Consider the following 19,500-nt stretch of genomic DNA (forward strand, 5'->3'; position numbering starts at 1 on the left):
CTCTGGTTCTCTGATCTTGGTCCAAACTTCAGTTGGTTGATTTAAGCTGGAGAGTGCAGTTGAAAAGCCATCACTTAAGCTGCACTACAGTGACACCTTGTGTTCAGTATCCCTGCCTTCACAACAGTTGTGGTATTGCTGCTGAGGAGCCTTGAAAACTTACTAAAGATGTCTCTTCAAGGAAAGAGTATCGCTTGTCTTTCCATTCTTTGCACGTTCATTACTTGTCAGTGGAAATTGCCCGTCTCTTTATAAGCTCCTCCACACTCAATAGCTGCCATTTCAACGCCAGTCAGGCAAACAAAGTAATTCCCAAGACTATGTAAATTGATCCATGCACTGACGGTCAAGGGCAAAGAACCTGTAATTCTACCTCAGCTACTTAAGGATGTAAGGAAGCATTATAAAAAGGGCCATATATATTGAGTACCCAGTTTTTATTAGATAGGTATTATTTTGTGGGAACACCATAGCAAACACACAGCTAAGCAGGATCCAAATAAAGAATAAGAGTGCAATCAGAAATATGAGATTGTGAACTGTAAGTGGAGTATTTGAATGTTGCTGAAATGTGATGTAAGGTGGATTAGTGTGATGTGGCACATTGACTAATGTGGGTCACCTAAGCTCCAGTGCATTTATCTCTTTTTCTACAACATTGAAGTGAACATGATTGGTGTTGAATCCAAGCAGGGGTGACATGTAATAGAAAACATATGACTTTGTGGGTGTGATGTCATAAACGGGGGCAGGAAAATAGTCAAACAGGAAGTACCCCTAATGAAGTCCATTTAAAGGTCAGTGACATAGGATTTACACAAAATCAATGTTAAGGATTAAAATCTGGTATGAAACAATGTTCCTAATTGTCAAATTATGTTTATGAGGTATTTAAGCATCAAATGATAAATAAGTCTAAAAAGTAGTGTCCCAGATTTCAGCGTGAACTATCTCAGATTAGAGAATTCTGACACCATTTGACACAAGGAATGCTAATATATGTGCCATTTCCCCTTGATTACAGTATCTAAAAATTGTCATCTGATTTAACAAGGAAACATCTTGAGGATGTTGAGGTGTTGATATAATGTACTGGATTCTTTTTTTCCCATAATTTTTTTTTATGGGAGTGAGCAAGGATACAGACATATAACCTTTCAACATATGCCATTCCTTATAGAAATTAAATTACATAAATTAGATCTGCTTAATTTGCTTGACCACTAACTTCCGTACAATCTAAATCATTTGTCAAATGAGTTATATTATCTTCACCCACCAAATTATATACACAGACAAAAACAGATAATCAATTGCAGGCATACACACAAGCACACATGTAATGTACTGGATACATATGTAAATATGGTAAACAGAATTGCAAAAAGTGTCCCACATCAGTGGCGATTCTAGGATCAGACCTTTAGGGGGGCTCAGCAGCTCCCAATGAGAATTTGACATACAATGCCCTGTAAGTGTTCAAACCCCCTGCTAAATAATTCATTTCACTGGATAACATAAATTACATCAATACATAATAGAGTGGTCTACTATAATGTATAATCCAAATCCCTAATCCAACCTCTAAGGGGCAAAGTGGGGCAGGTATTAAGCATTATTATTTGTATTCTTTATGCAGTTTAAATTAGTTCAGTTTGTCTTTATTGTTGTTGTTGTTGTTTATATATTAGACTTTCTTTTATTGTGCATCTGTTCTTGCTCGTACACTCATTTGGAGCCTCAAAGTTCATATTACCGAGCTCATCAACAACACCTGAAAGCAGCATCAGAGACACCACCAAAGTACAAAACGTCCTCCCCTCTCTCCGGGATTTCACGCGTTCCGTCGCCATGGAGATGAATTTTGTTTCTTTCCTTCAGCAGGTCGCACAAAGTGAGAGGTTGTGCTTTAAAAAAAATAAAGTCAGCACCTTGTGTGTTGGGGAAAACACACCGTGACTATCTCGGCTGTACAAACGTGCTGGGTATGTGGACGACAAAGAGCAAGTTTTTAGGTTTTCCAGCCCGGTAAGAAGCGTGTGCCAAAACAAGGAAAAGCCCCATTATCCCATTAAGCGTGCAGGTGGGTGCACTTAAAATTGTTTGCATGTATAAAGTGTCATTGTTAAGAAAGTTTAATGTTGTCTTGGTTTATGTAAAAGTTCAGTAGCCAGTGTGAAACAGTATCCTAATGCTTTTGACATTTAACCCTTTCATATCAAATTGGACTCATTTTGACATTTAAAAGCAATACCATTTTTTTTTTAAACACCCCAAATTACCTTCTTTGAACCTGAAATTGTTTAATTTTGTGCAGCTGTGTTCTGGGTCAGTGTTGACTGGTGGTTTTAATGGTTTTAAATTAAACCTACCATTCAAATGTTGCATCCTTCACTTTCAATAAATCAATAGAAATACTTATGACTGCTGTGTTCTCTTGTTTAAGTTAACATGAGATCATAGTATAGTGATTGTCAGTGTATTTTTTTCCATTTGAATAGGGTCAAACCTAAAGAAAACACTCTGCCCTCTGTCACATTTATGATTTACCCGCCCATTTATTAATGACTAATAAGTTATCCATTACATTTGTGGTTTAAAATGTGGTATAGGGACTAATTATTAAAGAAAGACTCGGGTCAGAATATCAACAGTGTGTCAGGGTTAAGCTAGACTCACTTTCTGACTCAGAAGAATAGTAAAAATGATATATATATTGGTGTTAAAATAATATTAGCAGTGAGCTTGCTTAAAATGGAATATACTACAGTAGTTTAGTGGAATAAATAACGCTACTTAAATAATTTATTTAAGTAAAAGTAGCAATACCACACAATAAAACACTCCAGACTGTACACTATAGATACAATTTATGCTTTCAAGTTTTACTTAAGTGTATAGGTTATAAAAGTACTAGCAATAATTTCTATGTTGTATTGTTCAACTTGGAGCTACTTAATATACTGTGTGGTAGTTTAATCCATATTAATGCATCATATTTTATACAGCGATCATACCATATGTTTTATATGTAAATGTTAATTGTAAAAGTAGCTGTCAGTAAAGTATAAAATATTTTCCTTCTGAAATGTAAATATTTGGTGAGTACCTCAAAATTGCACTTAAGCACAGTGAGTAAAAGTACTTTCCACCACTTCTAGTACTCAAAGAGGAAAACATTATTGAGTGTGAGCTCTGTATGACTCACTGGGAGGTTAAACTTGAATGTTTGAGATGGGAAAAAGAGGAAATTAGAACTCAAACAAAATAAAGAACCTATTATAAGTCACTGATTGCACATGATTCCAGCTTTACAATACAATTAACATGACTGAATAAAAAAAAAAACACACTACATTATTTCTTCCATCCTAGGTCATTAGCATTCAGTCATACTACATATTTGTCTGGAAGTTATAAATCTAATTTTTCTTGTTTTCCGCCAGCCCTTGTCTAACTCCACCATGAGTGGCACAGTAGCACAGGGCCGCCTGCAGGTCCTTCAGATCTACCGCCTGCTGCAGTGTGTCCATGAGAACGATAGGGTTCAGATCGAGAAGATGGTAAACCTCGGCGTGAAAGACCTCATCAATCTCACTGAGCCAAAGGACGGCACAGGGGTGCTTCACGTGGCAGTTTCAGCCAACAATCAGGGTGACGGTCCTCATCTTTACTCCGTCAGATTCTATACAGTATTTTAAAGAAAAACGTGCACCACTTGCCTGATTATTTTTTAAATGAAGTAAGACTTGGTAGAGGTCAACATTTGAAAGAAATAGCTTTGAGACATTTACTATGTTTACATAACTGTTAAAAACAGTGAATATCCATATGAAGGTACTTTGATTAAGGTACTTAAAACTTCCAAAACTCTGATCTATATGAGTTGTTTCTTGGTACTATAAAAATAATATGCAGAAATGTTTGTGGTAGCCTACAGACTAATAAAATAAAATATTACTGTTGGCTTCAGGAAGGAAATGTTGCATTTGCATAAGACAAAGAAAAGGGATATTTCAGGCTGCCTTCGGCCATAATCTACAACCCTCCAAATTGTGTCCATTAAATTCAATTTGGAGGATTTAGGATCATTTGTGCAGTTCATAGAATTTACTACAAACTCAAAAGTAATGTGTCAGAGTCACTTCACTGTCCTGACTTTCTCTTTACCGTCCCCTATTCAACCACAGACCTGGTCAGCTTCCTTCTCTCCCAAGGAGCACGCTCCAACATCCAGGACAAGAGAGGTCGCACCCCAGTCATGTTAGCAGCTGAGCTGGGCAACAATGACATAGTGATCCTGCTGGCCCAGAACTACGCTGACCTGACGCTCCAAGATGCCGAGGGCAGAGGTGAGAAAGAGCAGTCATTGTCACCCGCCTTATGTAGTAACGTGTGCAGATGACAGGTTATAAAGAGGTGAAAAAGATACTTGGGGAGAGCAGAGAAGTACAGTAGGGTATTTGGTTGATTTAATGTTACATACAAGACTGCTACCGTTTCTGAATTAAAGAAAATGTATAAAGCAGAAGCACAGAGATAACAGATATTATTGCAGCTGTGGGAACAAGAGGGTCTGATTTGCAAATTATTCCATTTCGAAGCTGCACAGATAGAAGATAGTATTAATAGTAGAGAAGAAAAAGAGAAGAGGAATAGAAAATGATGTTGTAGATACACTTTGGGCTGCAGGGAATTGCCATTATTTGTGACATTTGTTTGACTAAATGATTAACAGGTTAGCTAAAAAGATCATTTATAGGTCAACTAATGATATAAATGATAAGTAGTGTAAGTTACTGTATTTGTATGATAGGTTAAAGATGAGTGCAGTAAGTAGAAATAACTGGTCATCTCTATGTCTGTGTTTAGTTGTCTTAAAGGAATCATCTGTGTCACCTGTCATAGTTATACAATTGATTGATAGGTCTGATTAACAGTAGACAACGTTTTTCAATCATATTTTAAATTATCAGTAAGATTTTCTCTTATCCACAAGTGAAACTCTTAAATAATGCACATGACTATACTTATAATGTATGAGGTCGATCATTTATACGGCCTTAACCATGAGTGGTAATGGAACAGCTTCACTCTGACTAATGTCTTCTAAATTGTGCTTGAAGTGTCGATTTCTCAAATAGAAATGTTTTCCATCTCAAGTTAGAGCGGCAGGTTCATTCTGAATGCCTTGCCTTGTCTTACAGCTCATGAAAATGCATGGTGCCTCTGTTTAGATATTGATGAGGAGGCGGTAACCCCGACAACTCCAATCAAGAGAGCCCAAAGTTCTTTCACAGGAACTTTTTAAGCCAATTGTGATAATTACCCCAATTACAGTGTGTCCGGGGCATCAATTACTTTGGAGAGGGAGTGGACAAGTGACAGAAAGGGCAGAAAGAGGAGAGAGGGAGCGAGAGAAAGAATGAGTGAGCGGGAGAGATAGAAAGACAGAAAAAAAGAGTGTGCATGAATGTGCTTGTGCGACATGCTTTTGTATAATGTATATTTTATGTGTACTTGTGTGCCAGACTGTGCGTTTGTGTGTGTGCGTGTATGTGTGTGTCACACCACATGGGTACATATAATTACAGTTCAACCCTTAATGGTGATCCTCTCTTGTGAAACACAACGGGGTAACCTGATATCATGTTGCCCTCCCAGAGGACTGGTTAGGCCTAGTCTCAACACTCACACCCAAGCTTTTTGTGTCAGTTGTCCTACATTTGTATTGTTGTGTTGTCCTCACTACTGCAGTGGCAGCCAACAGGTTAGAGAAACAGGCTGGCGACACCAGTGGGATTTACTGTGTGCACCAGGATAAATTAGTTGGGAAAGTTAAAACTACTTCAAGGAAAGGAAAGGAAAACTACTTCAGCTGCTATAGCAGATTGAAATTTGGTTGTACTGGGCAGCTTTCAGGGGCGGCCCTAAAAACAGACAGCTCTGGATAATGGTTAAAAAAATCATCTACATGTGAACTTGGGGTGTCTATCTTCATGGCCAGCTACAGAATCCTTTGCAAGAACACAGACCAGCTTATAGACAAAACCATTTTTGTGTTTCCTTATAGGATTTCTCTCAACAGTAACCGTTTTACTCTATAGGAAAACAAGCTTTTTCTCCATTGCACACACACACAAGTTATGAAGTCTATTTTAAACCTTAAACTGGCTTGAATAGATTTTTTTTGGTTAACATCCTGTAAACCCAGTATTTAAATATAGCTTAAGGGTGACTGGCTAATAGCTACTGTAACCTTGTGTTTCTGCTGTGTGGAACAGCTACCTTGCAGCTGGAAACAGAGTTGATGAGAGCAGTGACATTGAATCAAAATGTTAAAGTTTCAACAGGCTGATAGATGCTAAAGCAGTCTGCAGAGCTGAGGGGAGCCGAGTTAAAATTCTTTGTGGGCTGCACTGCAGGATACCCTTTCCTGTTAGAAATATAACATCTTTTTCCATTGCTCACATAAAATTTGGTTAAGTTTAGCTTTAATATTTTGAAACTATTATGGGTTTTTTCTTGACATACAGCCTCACTCACTCTGTCTCAATGTTTTTGTAATCTTTTGTACATTTTGAACCTCTCTCTCTCTCTCTCTCGTTCTCTCTCTCTCTCGCTCTCTCTCTCGGCTGTTCTCCTGTCCTCACCTGACTTTAGGTGTGCTGTTCTACTGTATTCATCCCACCAAGCGCCACACCCGCTGCCTGCAAGTGGCGCTGAAGTGCCAGGCGGACGTCAACAATGTGTCAACACAAGGCGCTCATGTCTTCCAGCTCATGTGTGAAAAAGCTCAGGAGTGCACTCCCATGTGTCTCATTATGCTAGATGGAGGGGCAGACCCCAATGCAACAAATCAGGTTAATAATCACATGGCTGATGGCGTACAACAGATGTTCTTCATGCTGTTTGTCTCACCTGAGACTGAGATTTGTGGGCTCCTCTCCTCTCCTCTCCTCTCCTCTCCTCTCCTCTCCTCTCCTCTCCTCTCCTCTCCTCTCCTCTCCTCTCCTCTCCTCTCCTCTCCTCTCCTCTCCTCTCCTCTCCTCTCCTCTCCTCTCCTCTCCTCAGAAAACCGGCATCACAGCCTTAATGGAGGCAGCCAAAGCCGGCTCCCTGCAGCTCGTTAAAGCCATTCTCAAAAAAGGAGGAAACCCAAATGCCCTGGACCGACAACGCTTCACAGCAGCGCACTATGCCGCCATGGGGGGCTTTTTTGAGGTGTAGTAACTGTTCAGACACTTACGTTTTTTTGTATTATAAGTAGATGAATTCTAATTCAGTTACAAGTGAAGATTGTATTTTAGATGTTTTTAGATCGGTTGTTTGGTGGTGTTTTGTGTTTCCCAGGTGATCCAGGTGTTGTCTGCGTACACGGCTGACATGGGTGTGATCAACCTGCAGGATTGCACAGCCTTACACTACGCTGCTGCCACAGGGGACGCTAACTGCTGCAAATTCCTGGCACAGAGAGGTGCTGTTAGTCTAAAAATAACAGACATTCCTGACGTCAGTGCAGTCGTTGTCAGCTTTTTTGGGGTCACATAAAGATAAGATGAAGATTGTTATGTGGTAACAACTCTTAATGCTATCATGGTTGAGACAGTTGGTCCCTTTTGTATTTGTATGCTGAAAGCTTCTTAGTCTGTTTTGATAAATGTGGAACCAGGAAATTAAATGTTTAAAAATCACAGTCTATTAGGTCACTGAGGGTTTACTTAGCATTTTGTATCAAGGTCATGACCAAGTACTTAAAAAAAAAGAATATGCAGCTGCGAACACATCCCCAAATTAAATTAGCTAATTCAATTCATGTGTGTTTATATTTTTTCGTAATACTGTGCTCCCTGCTCAGGTTGTAACCCCAAACTGAAGAACCAGGAAGGTTTGCTGCCACGTCAGATTGCCAAAGACGCCGGTCACAAAGCTGCAGCCAAGGAGCTGAAGAAAGCAGAGAAGCAACAGGGGAAAGCCAGTAAGTCTGGTGAAGTCGGCCCCATGTCAGATCTCTGGGCCCTGACCCTCCATGACTGGTCCAACGAGATTGAGACTGATCTGCGGCAAGCCTTCGGGGACAAATCGGACATTGTTCCAGCAGACATCTTCATTTCCGTGTTAGAAGAATTAAAAGCTCCAGTCGAACTGGATCAGATCCAAACAGTCATCTCAGCCCACGACAAGGGGAAAGACGGTGGCGTCAGCATTAACGATTTCATCAAAGGTGTCAAGTACATCAAGAAGCCGTTCCTCCTCTCCTCTTATGTGCCCAAAAAGAAAAAGGAAAAAGGAGGGAAAGGAGGTAAGAAGAAGGGTAAATTTGTCCTGCCCATGCCCATTTGCACTCTCCCACCAGAGCTCATGCCCCGGCGACCGGACGGAGGCCCGCCCCAATTCATGATCGAGACATACTACAACGGCTCAGACGTCCGTCGATTCGACCCCGACCGCCCGCCACAACATCCCATAATGAATGACTCGGCATTGTACATAGAAAAGCCTGAGAAAATCTACATCAATATCAACTACTGTGTGAAAAGTGGTGATCTGGAGTCCCTGGACCTTGCTTTCAGTCAGGGGGTCCCTGTGGATGTTCAAGATCAGTTTTACAAAAGCCCGCTGATGGTGGCCTGCTCCAGTGGAAACTACGAGGTGGCTCAGTACCTTCTGAGCCATGGGTGAGAAAGCTAATCTTTTCCTTTCTGCTTCGTAGCACTGGTTGAACCACTTTCATCCTTTATATTTCTGTTTCTAATTCTCATTTTTATTCTTTATTGCACACCCTCTATTTCACTGCATATAGTGTAGCTACAGAATGACCTCATGTCAAATAAAAACTCGTTTTTTACTGACATACTTTTAGTTGCATTTGTGAAGGTTTTTTAAGTAAGTGAAAATTATTGTTCAGAAATAAGCAAACTGGTCAGATACTGATTGGCTAAGTGTTATATTTCTAGGTATTTCCAACCTCGGTTTCAGTTAATTGCATTGCACTGTGCACTGTTTTTTTATTTTTTATAAAGCCAATACCCTTAAAATCTTAAATCTCACTATGAACTGTTTCTGACAGGGCGAAAGTGAACGCGTGTGACCAGTTCTTCTGGACGCCACTCCACCATGCGGCCCACGCAGGCCAAGTGGAGCTTATTGAACTTTTGGTGGAGGCCGGAGCCGTCGTTGATGCCCCTGCCCTCAACGGAGGCACGCCCCTCATGAGGGCCATCGAGAGCTCTCGACCCTCCTGCGTGGACTTCCTCATCAAAGCGGGTGCCAATGTGAATGCGGAGAACAAGAAAGGTTTGACTGTATATCTGAAATTCATTTGGAAAATGTTTCAACCAGCATCAATTTAGAATTGGTTTTAATGTGCACTAGGAACAGATTAATATATATGGATATAACTGAACTGGGTTTCATAACATTTAGAGGAAGAGAAAAAGACTCATTGGATTTAATTGAAGTCATTATTCAAATGTTTTAACATCTGCTTATTGAGCTGTCTGTTGGGGCAATTTTACCAACATATACACTGGAGTTATTGCAGCAATCTTTTCCTCTTTTTAGTTTGTGTGATTTCTACTCTTATTTAACTGAGCATATTTCACATCTTTGCAGAACAAAACTGCCTCGATATCGCCAGAGCTTTTGCAGACTACAGGACAATTGACTTGGTCAAAGACAAGATGGATTCTTTGCCTAAACCAAAGGAGGGAAACAAGGGAAAGGGGGGCAAAGCTCAAAAGGTACCCAAGTAACACCATTAAAATCTTTTCACCAGCTCGCTACAAACGTACAGTATTAAAGTCTCGTGGCTTCCAACTTTTCCTGTTGTTCTTCCTGTCGTATGTGTGTGAAAGGAAAATCTCATTTCTCTTTCTTCACTGTTCGCTGCCCACAATACCCAAACAATAATTTGTGGCTGCCATTGTGGGAATAAAGCTTTCCTTTTCCCTGAAGTTACAGACATGAAAAGGTTATTTTTGGCTGATACTGCAGGGTTTTGGTCAATTACCAGAATATCCAACTCAATGTGGCATGTAAACAACGATAAAACAAAACCTTACTGACATTTGACTGGAGGTAATCTCACACTCTGGTTTTCATATGTTTAACTCCTGCTTCTTCTTTCACTGTGAAGGAAACACAAGCCTGTAAAAGGATCTGATTACTTAAAACCAGCCACTTGTAAGCAAATTAGACCAGATGTGTTATGTTACAACTGGAGCACACTGCCACTTCAATTTGCATTTGCTATAAGCTGGCTAAAATCAGACAGAGTGTATTGATTTTGTCATTAAGGCTCTGAGGGTAGCAGGTGGTGCTGTGGCACACATTCATACTGGACTTCAATATAGCTGCAAGCAGCAACTCTGGGGGGCAAGACAGTCCATCAAGCAGAGCAAGTAGCACACAAGTACAATAAGGAGCTGGCTACTCACTGGGCATTTTGGTCTGTAATAGATGACACGAAATTCTTAACAAAACTGCAGGAGCTCACTTCTATCAGAAACCAATAACCCTAATATACTTCCCAGCATGAGTGACTAGTGAGCAGGTCAATCACTGTAAATAATTCATGCACCCTCGAGTGTAAGTACATGCTTTCAGTGCAGAATACTCACTTACACCTCTGAAACTGTGATCTTGGGACAATACACTCCACCTACCATACCTATAGCAGGTTTTGAAAGTTTTACATTGAGGGAAAATAGTATGCTGCTACAGTTTTTGTCTCAATAGCTTTGACATATTTCTCAAAACATTTTTAAAGTTCTCAGCACTGAAGATGCGTTTTCCAAAACAGCTTATACATGCGGCAAAATGCTATAGTTAATATGCAAAAGGCTGTTACACACCCAAAACCTTTAATTCATGTTTCAAAGTTCAAAGTTATTGTGTCAATGACTAAGTCATTGCCACCAAAATAACACATTACTTTTACATTGTATAAAACCACGGTGGTCAAACTGTTTACATGTTTTGTCAGACTGACTTCTATTGTGTATCAAAGTGAATACTCTTCAGGCGCTGATTTCAACAGTGCAAGGTTTCACATCCCACAAACCAGCACTTAGATTTGTTTGTAATGTGGGGGAAAACTATTTTATTTTCCTGCAATGATCACACAACACAGTACTACACAGTAAATAGAAAAAAAATTACAGTTCAATCACGGGACATTGTCTGTTTGGCCACAGATTCTCATTGACCTCACACCTAATGCTCTCCCTTGCTATGCTATGAGGAAAGAATCGTATATGCCATCCTATGAAAGCTGCTGTTATGTCATCACAAGCAACATACATTGCAGCAAGCATACATTTGACTCTGTGGTTGATGATTGTGTACTTTACACGTCTGTTTCCCCCCATCCAATGTTCATCTGAGCAGGCTCCTCCATCTTCACAAACTGCAGTAACTCTGTTGTCCTCAAACTCTATAAATGTGTTTTAAAATACCCATACTGATGATTTACATCTGTAAGCTGGAACGCACCTGCCATTGGTTTATCTCAGATGTGAGAAACTCACCATTTGAAATTAAAATTAAGTTTATAGATTTATAATCAAAGTTTGTGGATAAAAACCCTGCCTTGTACATATCCCACTTCCCCAGAATAGAGTATTGAACCACACCTTATCCGTTTCCCTCTCCTTTGGTCTCAGTTTGCGCATGACCTGTATCAGACTTGCACTTACCTCCTGCCGTGTACGTTGATACACCTTCCTCAGCAAAATACTGTCCATGACTCTGGATCAACATCTACACAGCGGCCGTATTTTAATCGCCGCTCCTTGGACGAAGGCCACTCCTCCACACACCACACTTTTGATCACCTAGCATCCAGACTCTCCACACGCATCCACACAAATCTCCGACTTAGATGTGACTCTTTTCCTGCGATTAACATCTCCAAATGGAAGCTCTCTCACCTCCATCATGCTCTCAGGTAGACGGACACCCCTTTCCGACTAAATGACAATAAACTTTTCTACGCTCTACTTTAATCTGGCCAACAGTTTGAATCCTCCCGCTTTCCGGGTTCATCCCGACGCACGCTGCACCTTGGTTTCGTCACCACGTTGCCTACAACAGTCTTGACTTCTTCAGCCCTGGCCCTATTTGCCAGACCATCCCAGACCTTCATCCAAAAACTCTCCTGTAAATTTGTAATGCATTTGTTTAATTTTATTAAGTGCTTGTTTAATTATGTTTCCACATTAACATTTTCCAAGCATGGAAAAATTCTGGCCCATCATCTCTTTTCTTTTATGCCCATTCGTTATCCCATGTCTAAATTCTGGTTTATTCATAACTAAGGCAAATGCTTGAAGGTCCACCTTGCTAATTTTCAACCTGATTTCTATCTATCTGAATTAGTGATATAGTATAAAGAGCAAGTCATTTTTTAATGTGTCTCTTAGGTACAGCTTCAGAAGAAAAAAAAAAGACACAGTGAATATCCATTAAAAAAGTGGCAACAATTTTCTCTAAGTGCTGAAGTTAAGTCAGTGTTACATAGTGCCAAATCACAATGAATATTAACTCATGACACATGTAGCAGGCCTAAACCATGCTCTTTCATTTACGGAGACCCAAAAAGCATGGTCTAAACCTTCTCCAGTACTCAGGCCACCCCTTCAGGATAGGTGCAGCCACTTCCACTGCTGTTCCATGCATTCATGAACCTACCAGCTTTTGACCTACACCCTTGCCTTTGAATGCTCCTGAGTCAACTCTACCCCATTATTCTCATGATATCCAGCTGCTCTATGACGCAGTGCAGAGTTTGGATTTTCTGATTACAACAATGGTAGGTGGTTTACCGCCAATCAGCCACCTGGACTATCCCCACCATCTTTCCTCTACTCTTGATGAACTGCAGCACGTCACCATTGCAGCCCTTCTGTGGAGGCATGAGTAGTCTCACAGTCATACAGTTCATACAACTACATTGTCATCAATCAAAATAAACTACAATTTCTTTGTGCCAGACTCAGATTCCCATCTGATGATGTTCCTTCCGTTTTCAGCTTTCATTGCCTCCCACGGTCTTTCATTCCCTCACTTGATATCTTGACCCTCTCCTGCTTCATCATGTTTGCCCATTTCATTCTCAAGATTAAATCTTCCACCATACAGTTCTACGTCAACGGAATTAACTTCTCCATAAAACTGTCCTCAGGGGCACCATATCCAGCCTTGCCTCATACTTCAGTGTGTAATCAAAAAGTCCATAAGGCCACACTATGTCTTACACAGAAATATTTTCCCCTCACTTCAGACCTCCTGTCCTGCTACATCAGTACTCTCTGCACAGGCTTACTGTCTCTCAACATTGACAAAGTCTTAGTCCCTACATTCCTACTGGCGTTCTCCAGCTTTCTGCACTGCTCAGAGTTCACTCTTCCTTCCTTCAGCTACAATCAACCTTCTCCTGCATCAGTGTCCGATTGTTCCACTCATTCTTCCAAGACAAAGAGACCGCTCCCAGATACCCTAAGATTTAACTTCAAGCAAAGCAAAACTTTCTAGTTTGGCATCTGTCACACTAGGTTTTTTTTTGCGCTTTAAAATCCTATCAGAGCCCCTTTGAACCTATTCAAAATCCATACATAAACCAGAGACTAGCCCATCATGCTTGTCTTAAAGCCCTGCTCTTCATCACCAAATCAGGCAGTCACTTGGCATTTCTCGTTACTCCACAATCTCTGTCAAGTTTTGCATAAATCTGGGATTTTTCCAGAATTATACTCCAGACATTCCTTCTGAATCGGAGCCACTTCAACCGCTTCCAGACAATGAACCCCAGATCACTCATAAAAAATCTTGGCTGCTGGTCTTTCCTCATTTACCTAACCTACATCTGTCACAACCTGGGCAGAAACTCCGACAAATGCCTCTCCACTTGAAGTTCCTTTGGGGACTCTATCCAGCGACCTATGGGACAGCACCCCCTGTCTTGACCCCCCTCCCAGCTCCCTCCTACTCTCTTACCATCAGCCATTGTTGTCTCACTGACAAAATACCATTTTCAACCCTTCCCCTCTCCCTTTATCCCTTTATCCCTTGACCCACACTCAACCCTCAATCCCATGTTCCTCGGCCCTCATCCCTTCATCCTTTTGACCCTCACCCCTTTCTCCCTCCATTCCTTCATCCCTTCATCCCTAATCCTTTCTTCCGGTTCCCCAATCCATCCATCATTCAGCAGCTCAACTCTTTCATTATTTTCAATTAAACTATTTGAAATCCACATTCTTGTTGGTGTGGTGTTGGTTAGTGGAATGATGATTTTAGGGCATGGCTGAAACAAGGACACACAGTGACATTGATGTAAAGCACCAGAAACCAGACCCAAACAATATCTAACTGCAGAGGTGCAGGACCTGCAGTGTCAGACCTGCAGTCCAACCTCCCCCACCTAGAGACAAGAGAGTCACAAAGGCAGTAATGGATGGACACCATCTACAGGCAAGGAGAGTAATAGCTGGTGATAAGACTACAGCTTTTTTTAGGTTTGTTTTTGTGTGTGTTAGGAGTTTTATATTTTACATTTTAAACCAAAATTAAGTTTGGTTACTACTGTCTTTTTGGTTCCTTAAATTTGTTGTTTTATCTTGTAATTATTTATGTTTTGCCTGGTTCATAGATGGATATCTTTATCAGCATTCCCCAAAGTTTTCTGATTAACCTGTGGTTTCTCAATTTTACATTGAAATCACAATTACTAGTTAACATCATGGCTGGTGTTTTTCATCATTTTTAATATGCAGTGCTGCACATATCCTCAATAACAATAACTTCTTTTTGGGACAGTTGTCAGCCTCCTCTGTCTTTGATTTGTTTACTGTGGTTTATTCAAAAAAAGATAGTGTTTTAATTCTTCAAGTGATACATCTTTATTCTTACATTTTGATTACAAACTGACCTAAATGTATGCATCGTTCCTTATGTCTCTATAATGTCTGTAATAAGACAAATGTGTTAATTTTGGTTCTCCCTACAGATCATTTCTCCAGGAGAAGCATACACATCGACTGTGACAGCAGGAAAGACTCCAACTCAAAAGGAGTTGAACAGCATCATCCTGCACAACACCAGCATCACTACTGGGAAAACCAACACTGTGGATATCACCTTTGTGCCAAAAACGGTAGGCCTCATCACCATTTAGGTAGTAGTCAGTAGTAGGTTGCCTCATTATAGCATCTGCTTGCTGTGCAGAAGTTATGAATTGTTGTCCTTACGTGCCATTAAAAATGTCTAATATCCTGTACAAGTTTCCAATAATCAGAAAATAGAAAATTAATATGCATTCGGATCATACAGTAGGTAGCATAGGAAATACATTTTGATATTGGGTTCAAACAAATCTTTAAATGCCATATTTACATTGATAACTCAACAAAGCCAGTGCAAATGATCAATACTATTGTCAAACTAACATTTCTAGATAGATAGACATGTTTCCAATCTAGGAACCCTTTAAAAGGGCTGTTTTATAATTATAAATTAACAACTAGAAGTTTCTGATAGGCATCTCAATGCAGTTTAAATTCATATAGATTTTATGTTCAATTTGAGCAGTAATATCCAGCTTAAGAATAAGCAATTTTAGCAGTTGTCTGTCTCTTCAACTTTTTGTGACTCGTCTGTCTGTCTAAGGTTTGGGGAAAGCCACCAACAACCAGCCAGTTGATGTCAAAAATAGAGAGGCGGAAGGAGCTCTTATCCCTCGAGTTGGACTTTGATGACTTCATGATGCCTTTCAGCCAGAACATCCAGAGGAAGACGCTGGAGCTAGCAAAAACTACAAAGTAGCCTGGAAGGAGGTTAGGCAGTGATATATAGACATTTAGGAATTATAGTCTTATACCTGAGCTGACTGGCCGCATTTAACAATTCTGGACACTGGATTCATTTATTTTTTATTACATCTACTTTAATTAACATAGTTGAACATCATGTTACTAAATCCCTCCTTTTGAATCTAATCATTTAAAGTTTCAAAACTTGCATTATCTATCCTCACTCAGAAACTGTCAGAAGGACAGCACATGTTTACTGCTGTCTTATCAGGGGGATTATCTGCTTTCAGCAATAATCAAATGACAAATCAATGCAAATAACTTGAATGTGAATACTGGATTCATACACACCATGTAATACTGTATATACACAAAGCTCAACTAGAGCTTGCTTCGCTCTCCTGAAAACTGTGAAACAAAGTAAAAATTGTCAAACCAATGAAATAGATTTCTCTCAATTTTGCACAGTTTCTCTCTCAACCCAAGTAGTCAAGGCAGATGGTCGCCCACTTATGAGCCCTGTTCTGCTCGAGGTTTTTCCTTTTTGCTGTCGCCAAGTGCTTTCTCATTGGGGAATGTTGGGTCACTGTAAATTAAAAAGTACAGTCTGGACCTGCTCTCTGTGAAAAGTGTGCTGAGATAACATATTTTGTGATTTGGCACTATATAAATGAAACTGACTTGATTTAAGAAATACTGCATATAACGATTTTGCACATAAAGAATACTATCTTAAGTATTCAGAGATTGAATAAAACTGGAGCTAAATCAGGGAGTGAAGTAAAGGTGCAAAAACTGTGATGTTAGTACAAATTGCATAAAGGAAGTTAGTTAAAATCCTCCCCTGACTGCAGTGTCTGGAGCTGCAGCAAGACATGAAGAGTTTGGTAGAAGTGGCAGGGAGGGAGGAGGAGAAGACAGGAGGCTGGTGGCTCATTTAATGTACATTTTGCCTTCTGTCTTCTGAGCTTTCCCTTTGGTATGCACAAAAATCCATACAGAGGTTGAAATATGTACTTACACATGTACTACAACTACACAGATGAAACACCAGACACACTGAGCAGCCAGACACAGTTTGTCTCAATGCTGTGCTTTTTGATTTCACCACTGGTTGCCCTCCATGTTGCTGGAACTGACTGCAAAACATCCAGCTACCGGCAAAAAAAAAAAAAAAAAAAAAAAAAATCAGCTCTCCAGCCAGATGCAGTTCCATGTTGAAACCTGTGTATGGCACTGTTTGGCAAATTTAGCAATGCAGGGGTTTGTTGTTTATTAAGCTGGGAGAACAGAAAACTTGGAGGGAGCTCTTATGTTTCTAGTACAGAAAGACATCAAAATGGCAGCCATGTGTATTTACTGTCCTCACGTTAGCCTCTCAGACTGCTTTGAAACAGGAATCTGTTGAATATTAACGAAGAGATTATTTTAATTTTAGATTGGTCAGTAATTGAACCCCTTTCATCTTTCCCTTGACGAAATGATCATATGATTGGCCTCGGGGAGGCTGACTCACGGTGTTTTGGGACATGTTTTAGTTGTTGATGTCCATATCAGAAATTATCTGAGAAAATAAACTTAATTTCTCTGTTAAATGTCACATTGATGCAGACTCCCATCATCACCGCCACCACCACCAGATAAAATTAGATTGCAGTGTCCTCAAGGTCCATGGGGATGCAGTTATATAATCAAATATACGGGCGGAGGGGGGCGGAGGGGAGCTGGCTTTGAGGTTTGCAATATAGACCCTGGTTTGTTTAAATATACATCGTCACAATATCATTGATGACAAGGATGCGAAGGGAGAAAGAGGCGAGGGATGAGTGTGATGAAAGAGGCAGAGGAGGAGAGAGGACCAGAGTGAGACACACACATATGTAATGATATACAGACAGAGACACGGAGACAGTGAATAGAAAGTGAAAAATAAACCCATCTCTGAAAGCCCGGCAGAGCCTTTCATAATGAGGCAAGAGATATGAGGGAAGGAGAGGACTGACAGCGAGGGAAAGGAAGGCGAAAGGACATGAGGAGAGGAGGGGTGGTGGGGATGGGGGTGGTGAAAGAGCAGCAGAGGGTGACTCAGAGGATGGGGAGGGAGCACGACGGAGGTATGAGAGAGAGAGAGGGAGCGGAGGCGTGGGCGGGAGGAGAATATGAGGGCTTTTCTAGCACAATCAGTGGCACACAGGTTAGAGGGAGTAAACAAGGCTGCTGGGTCTGATTGTTGGCCGTGACGCAGTGTGTCTGTCAGGGCGTGGGCTCCGGGCTTATATGATCATGCAGTACGTGTGCTGGAGTGTGTTGTGTGTTTGGGTGTATTCCTGTTGTACGTGTGTGTGTGTGTGTGTGTGTGTGTGTGTGTGTGTGTGTGTGTGTGTGTGTGTGTGTGTGTGTGTGTGTTATTGGTTGCACTGTAGTGGTATATGTGACTTCTTTTACATTGTGTCATTCACTTTTTAACAAGCAGATATTACTTTTTCCCCATATGAACAGATTATGTGTGTTTATTTTCTACCTCTTTGCATGGGCATGTGTGTGTAGGCCTGTGTGTATCGTTTTTGTGCATTTGCATCCATGGTAGCTCGTGTTATTTTGGCTCTTGCAGTACTTGTTATTTTTGTCTGCGTGAGTGGGAGTGCATGTGTGTTGTGCTAAAACATGAGTGCAAGTACATGCTAATTGTGTATGTCTGTGAAAGATAACACATTTTTTTAGACATTAAGATTCTTTTTTAGAGCCTTTTCCTCTTCTCTCCTCTCCTCTCGTCTTTCCTTTCCTTTCCTCCCCCCTCTGCTGAGTATCAGTCTGAGCTCAAATCAGTGTGCGTTGCTGCCAGCAGCACTGCAGTCTCCCAGCTCTGGTCCTGCAACGCTTACTCAGCACTCCAGCCCTTCACTTCCCAAAAAAACAACCCACAGGGATACACACATACAGTAAACACACACAGTACATCATTGCTGCTTTACCACATTATAGTACGTTATTATTACAATCTATTATAGCATTATGTACATTAAGGACACATGCACACAAATACACAGATGTGCTCACACATGCAAGTAATCTAATAATTACATACTGCATGCAAACAAGCATATACAGTACGCACTCTTGACATCATGTATACACATACACAGAGAGTGCATCTGTGTACACCACCAGATTCTGCCTGCAGCTTCTTGTACCAAGTATGAATCACATGAATATATGCAGACAGACATAACACACATACATACATTTATTGACCAGTACATACGTAATCTAAATATGTCTGCCCCAAAGATACAATAGCTGTAGTCACAGTATTGCTGTGAGGAAACTGTCATTTTGTATCTCTATGGGGTCAGGGCAGGTGTTTTAATTCAGTTAATTGAATTAATGACGTTGAATGCAGATTTTTTCCATATCTTGAAGAAAAAAAAAAGGTAGAAGTGAAAATATATTCATAGTTTCAGGTTTAAAAGAAAATCCATTTACTGTAATTTCACGCTGAGATGGATTCAGGGCTCTGCTGTCTCAGTTTCCAAGAGAGACAATAACTGTAAACACAGTTGCAGTGGTATGGAAATGCTGTGTCTAGTGAGACAATGACATCCATTACCATGACATCCATGAGACATCCATTATTGATGAGGGAGTCATGTTTCACACCAGCCTGACTGACTGTATGTAACAAAACAAG

The 19,500-nt window shown here is 40.5% G+C and overlaps 1 protein-coding gene across 1 annotated transcript; it reads left to right on the forward strand.

Moving 5' to 3' along the window:
* Positions 1-3,464: 3,464 nt before the first annotated feature.
* On the forward strand, positions 3,465-15,825 carry ankef1a (ankyrin repeat and EF-hand domain containing 1a). The gene is made up of 11 exons (XM_062437779.1): positions 3,465-3,654; positions 4,191-4,352; positions 6,664-6,863; positions 7,075-7,224; positions 7,354-7,477; positions 7,859-8,678; positions 9,071-9,297; positions 9,616-9,743; positions 10,300-10,323; positions 15,011-15,157; positions 15,670-15,825. The coding sequence occupies exons 1-11, from the start codon at positions 3,465-3,467 to the stop codon at positions 15,823-15,825; spliced, it is 2,328 nt and encodes a 775-aa protein (XP_062293763.1).
* Positions 15,826-19,500: the final 3,675 nt, after the last annotated feature.

Source organism: Scomber scombrus, chromosome 17, assembly GCF_963691925.1.
Source record: "Scomber scombrus chromosome 17, fScoSco1.1, whole genome shotgun sequence".
Classification (NCBI taxonomy): domain Eukaryota; kingdom Metazoa; phylum Chordata; class Actinopteri; order Scombriformes; family Scombridae; genus Scomber; species Scomber scombrus.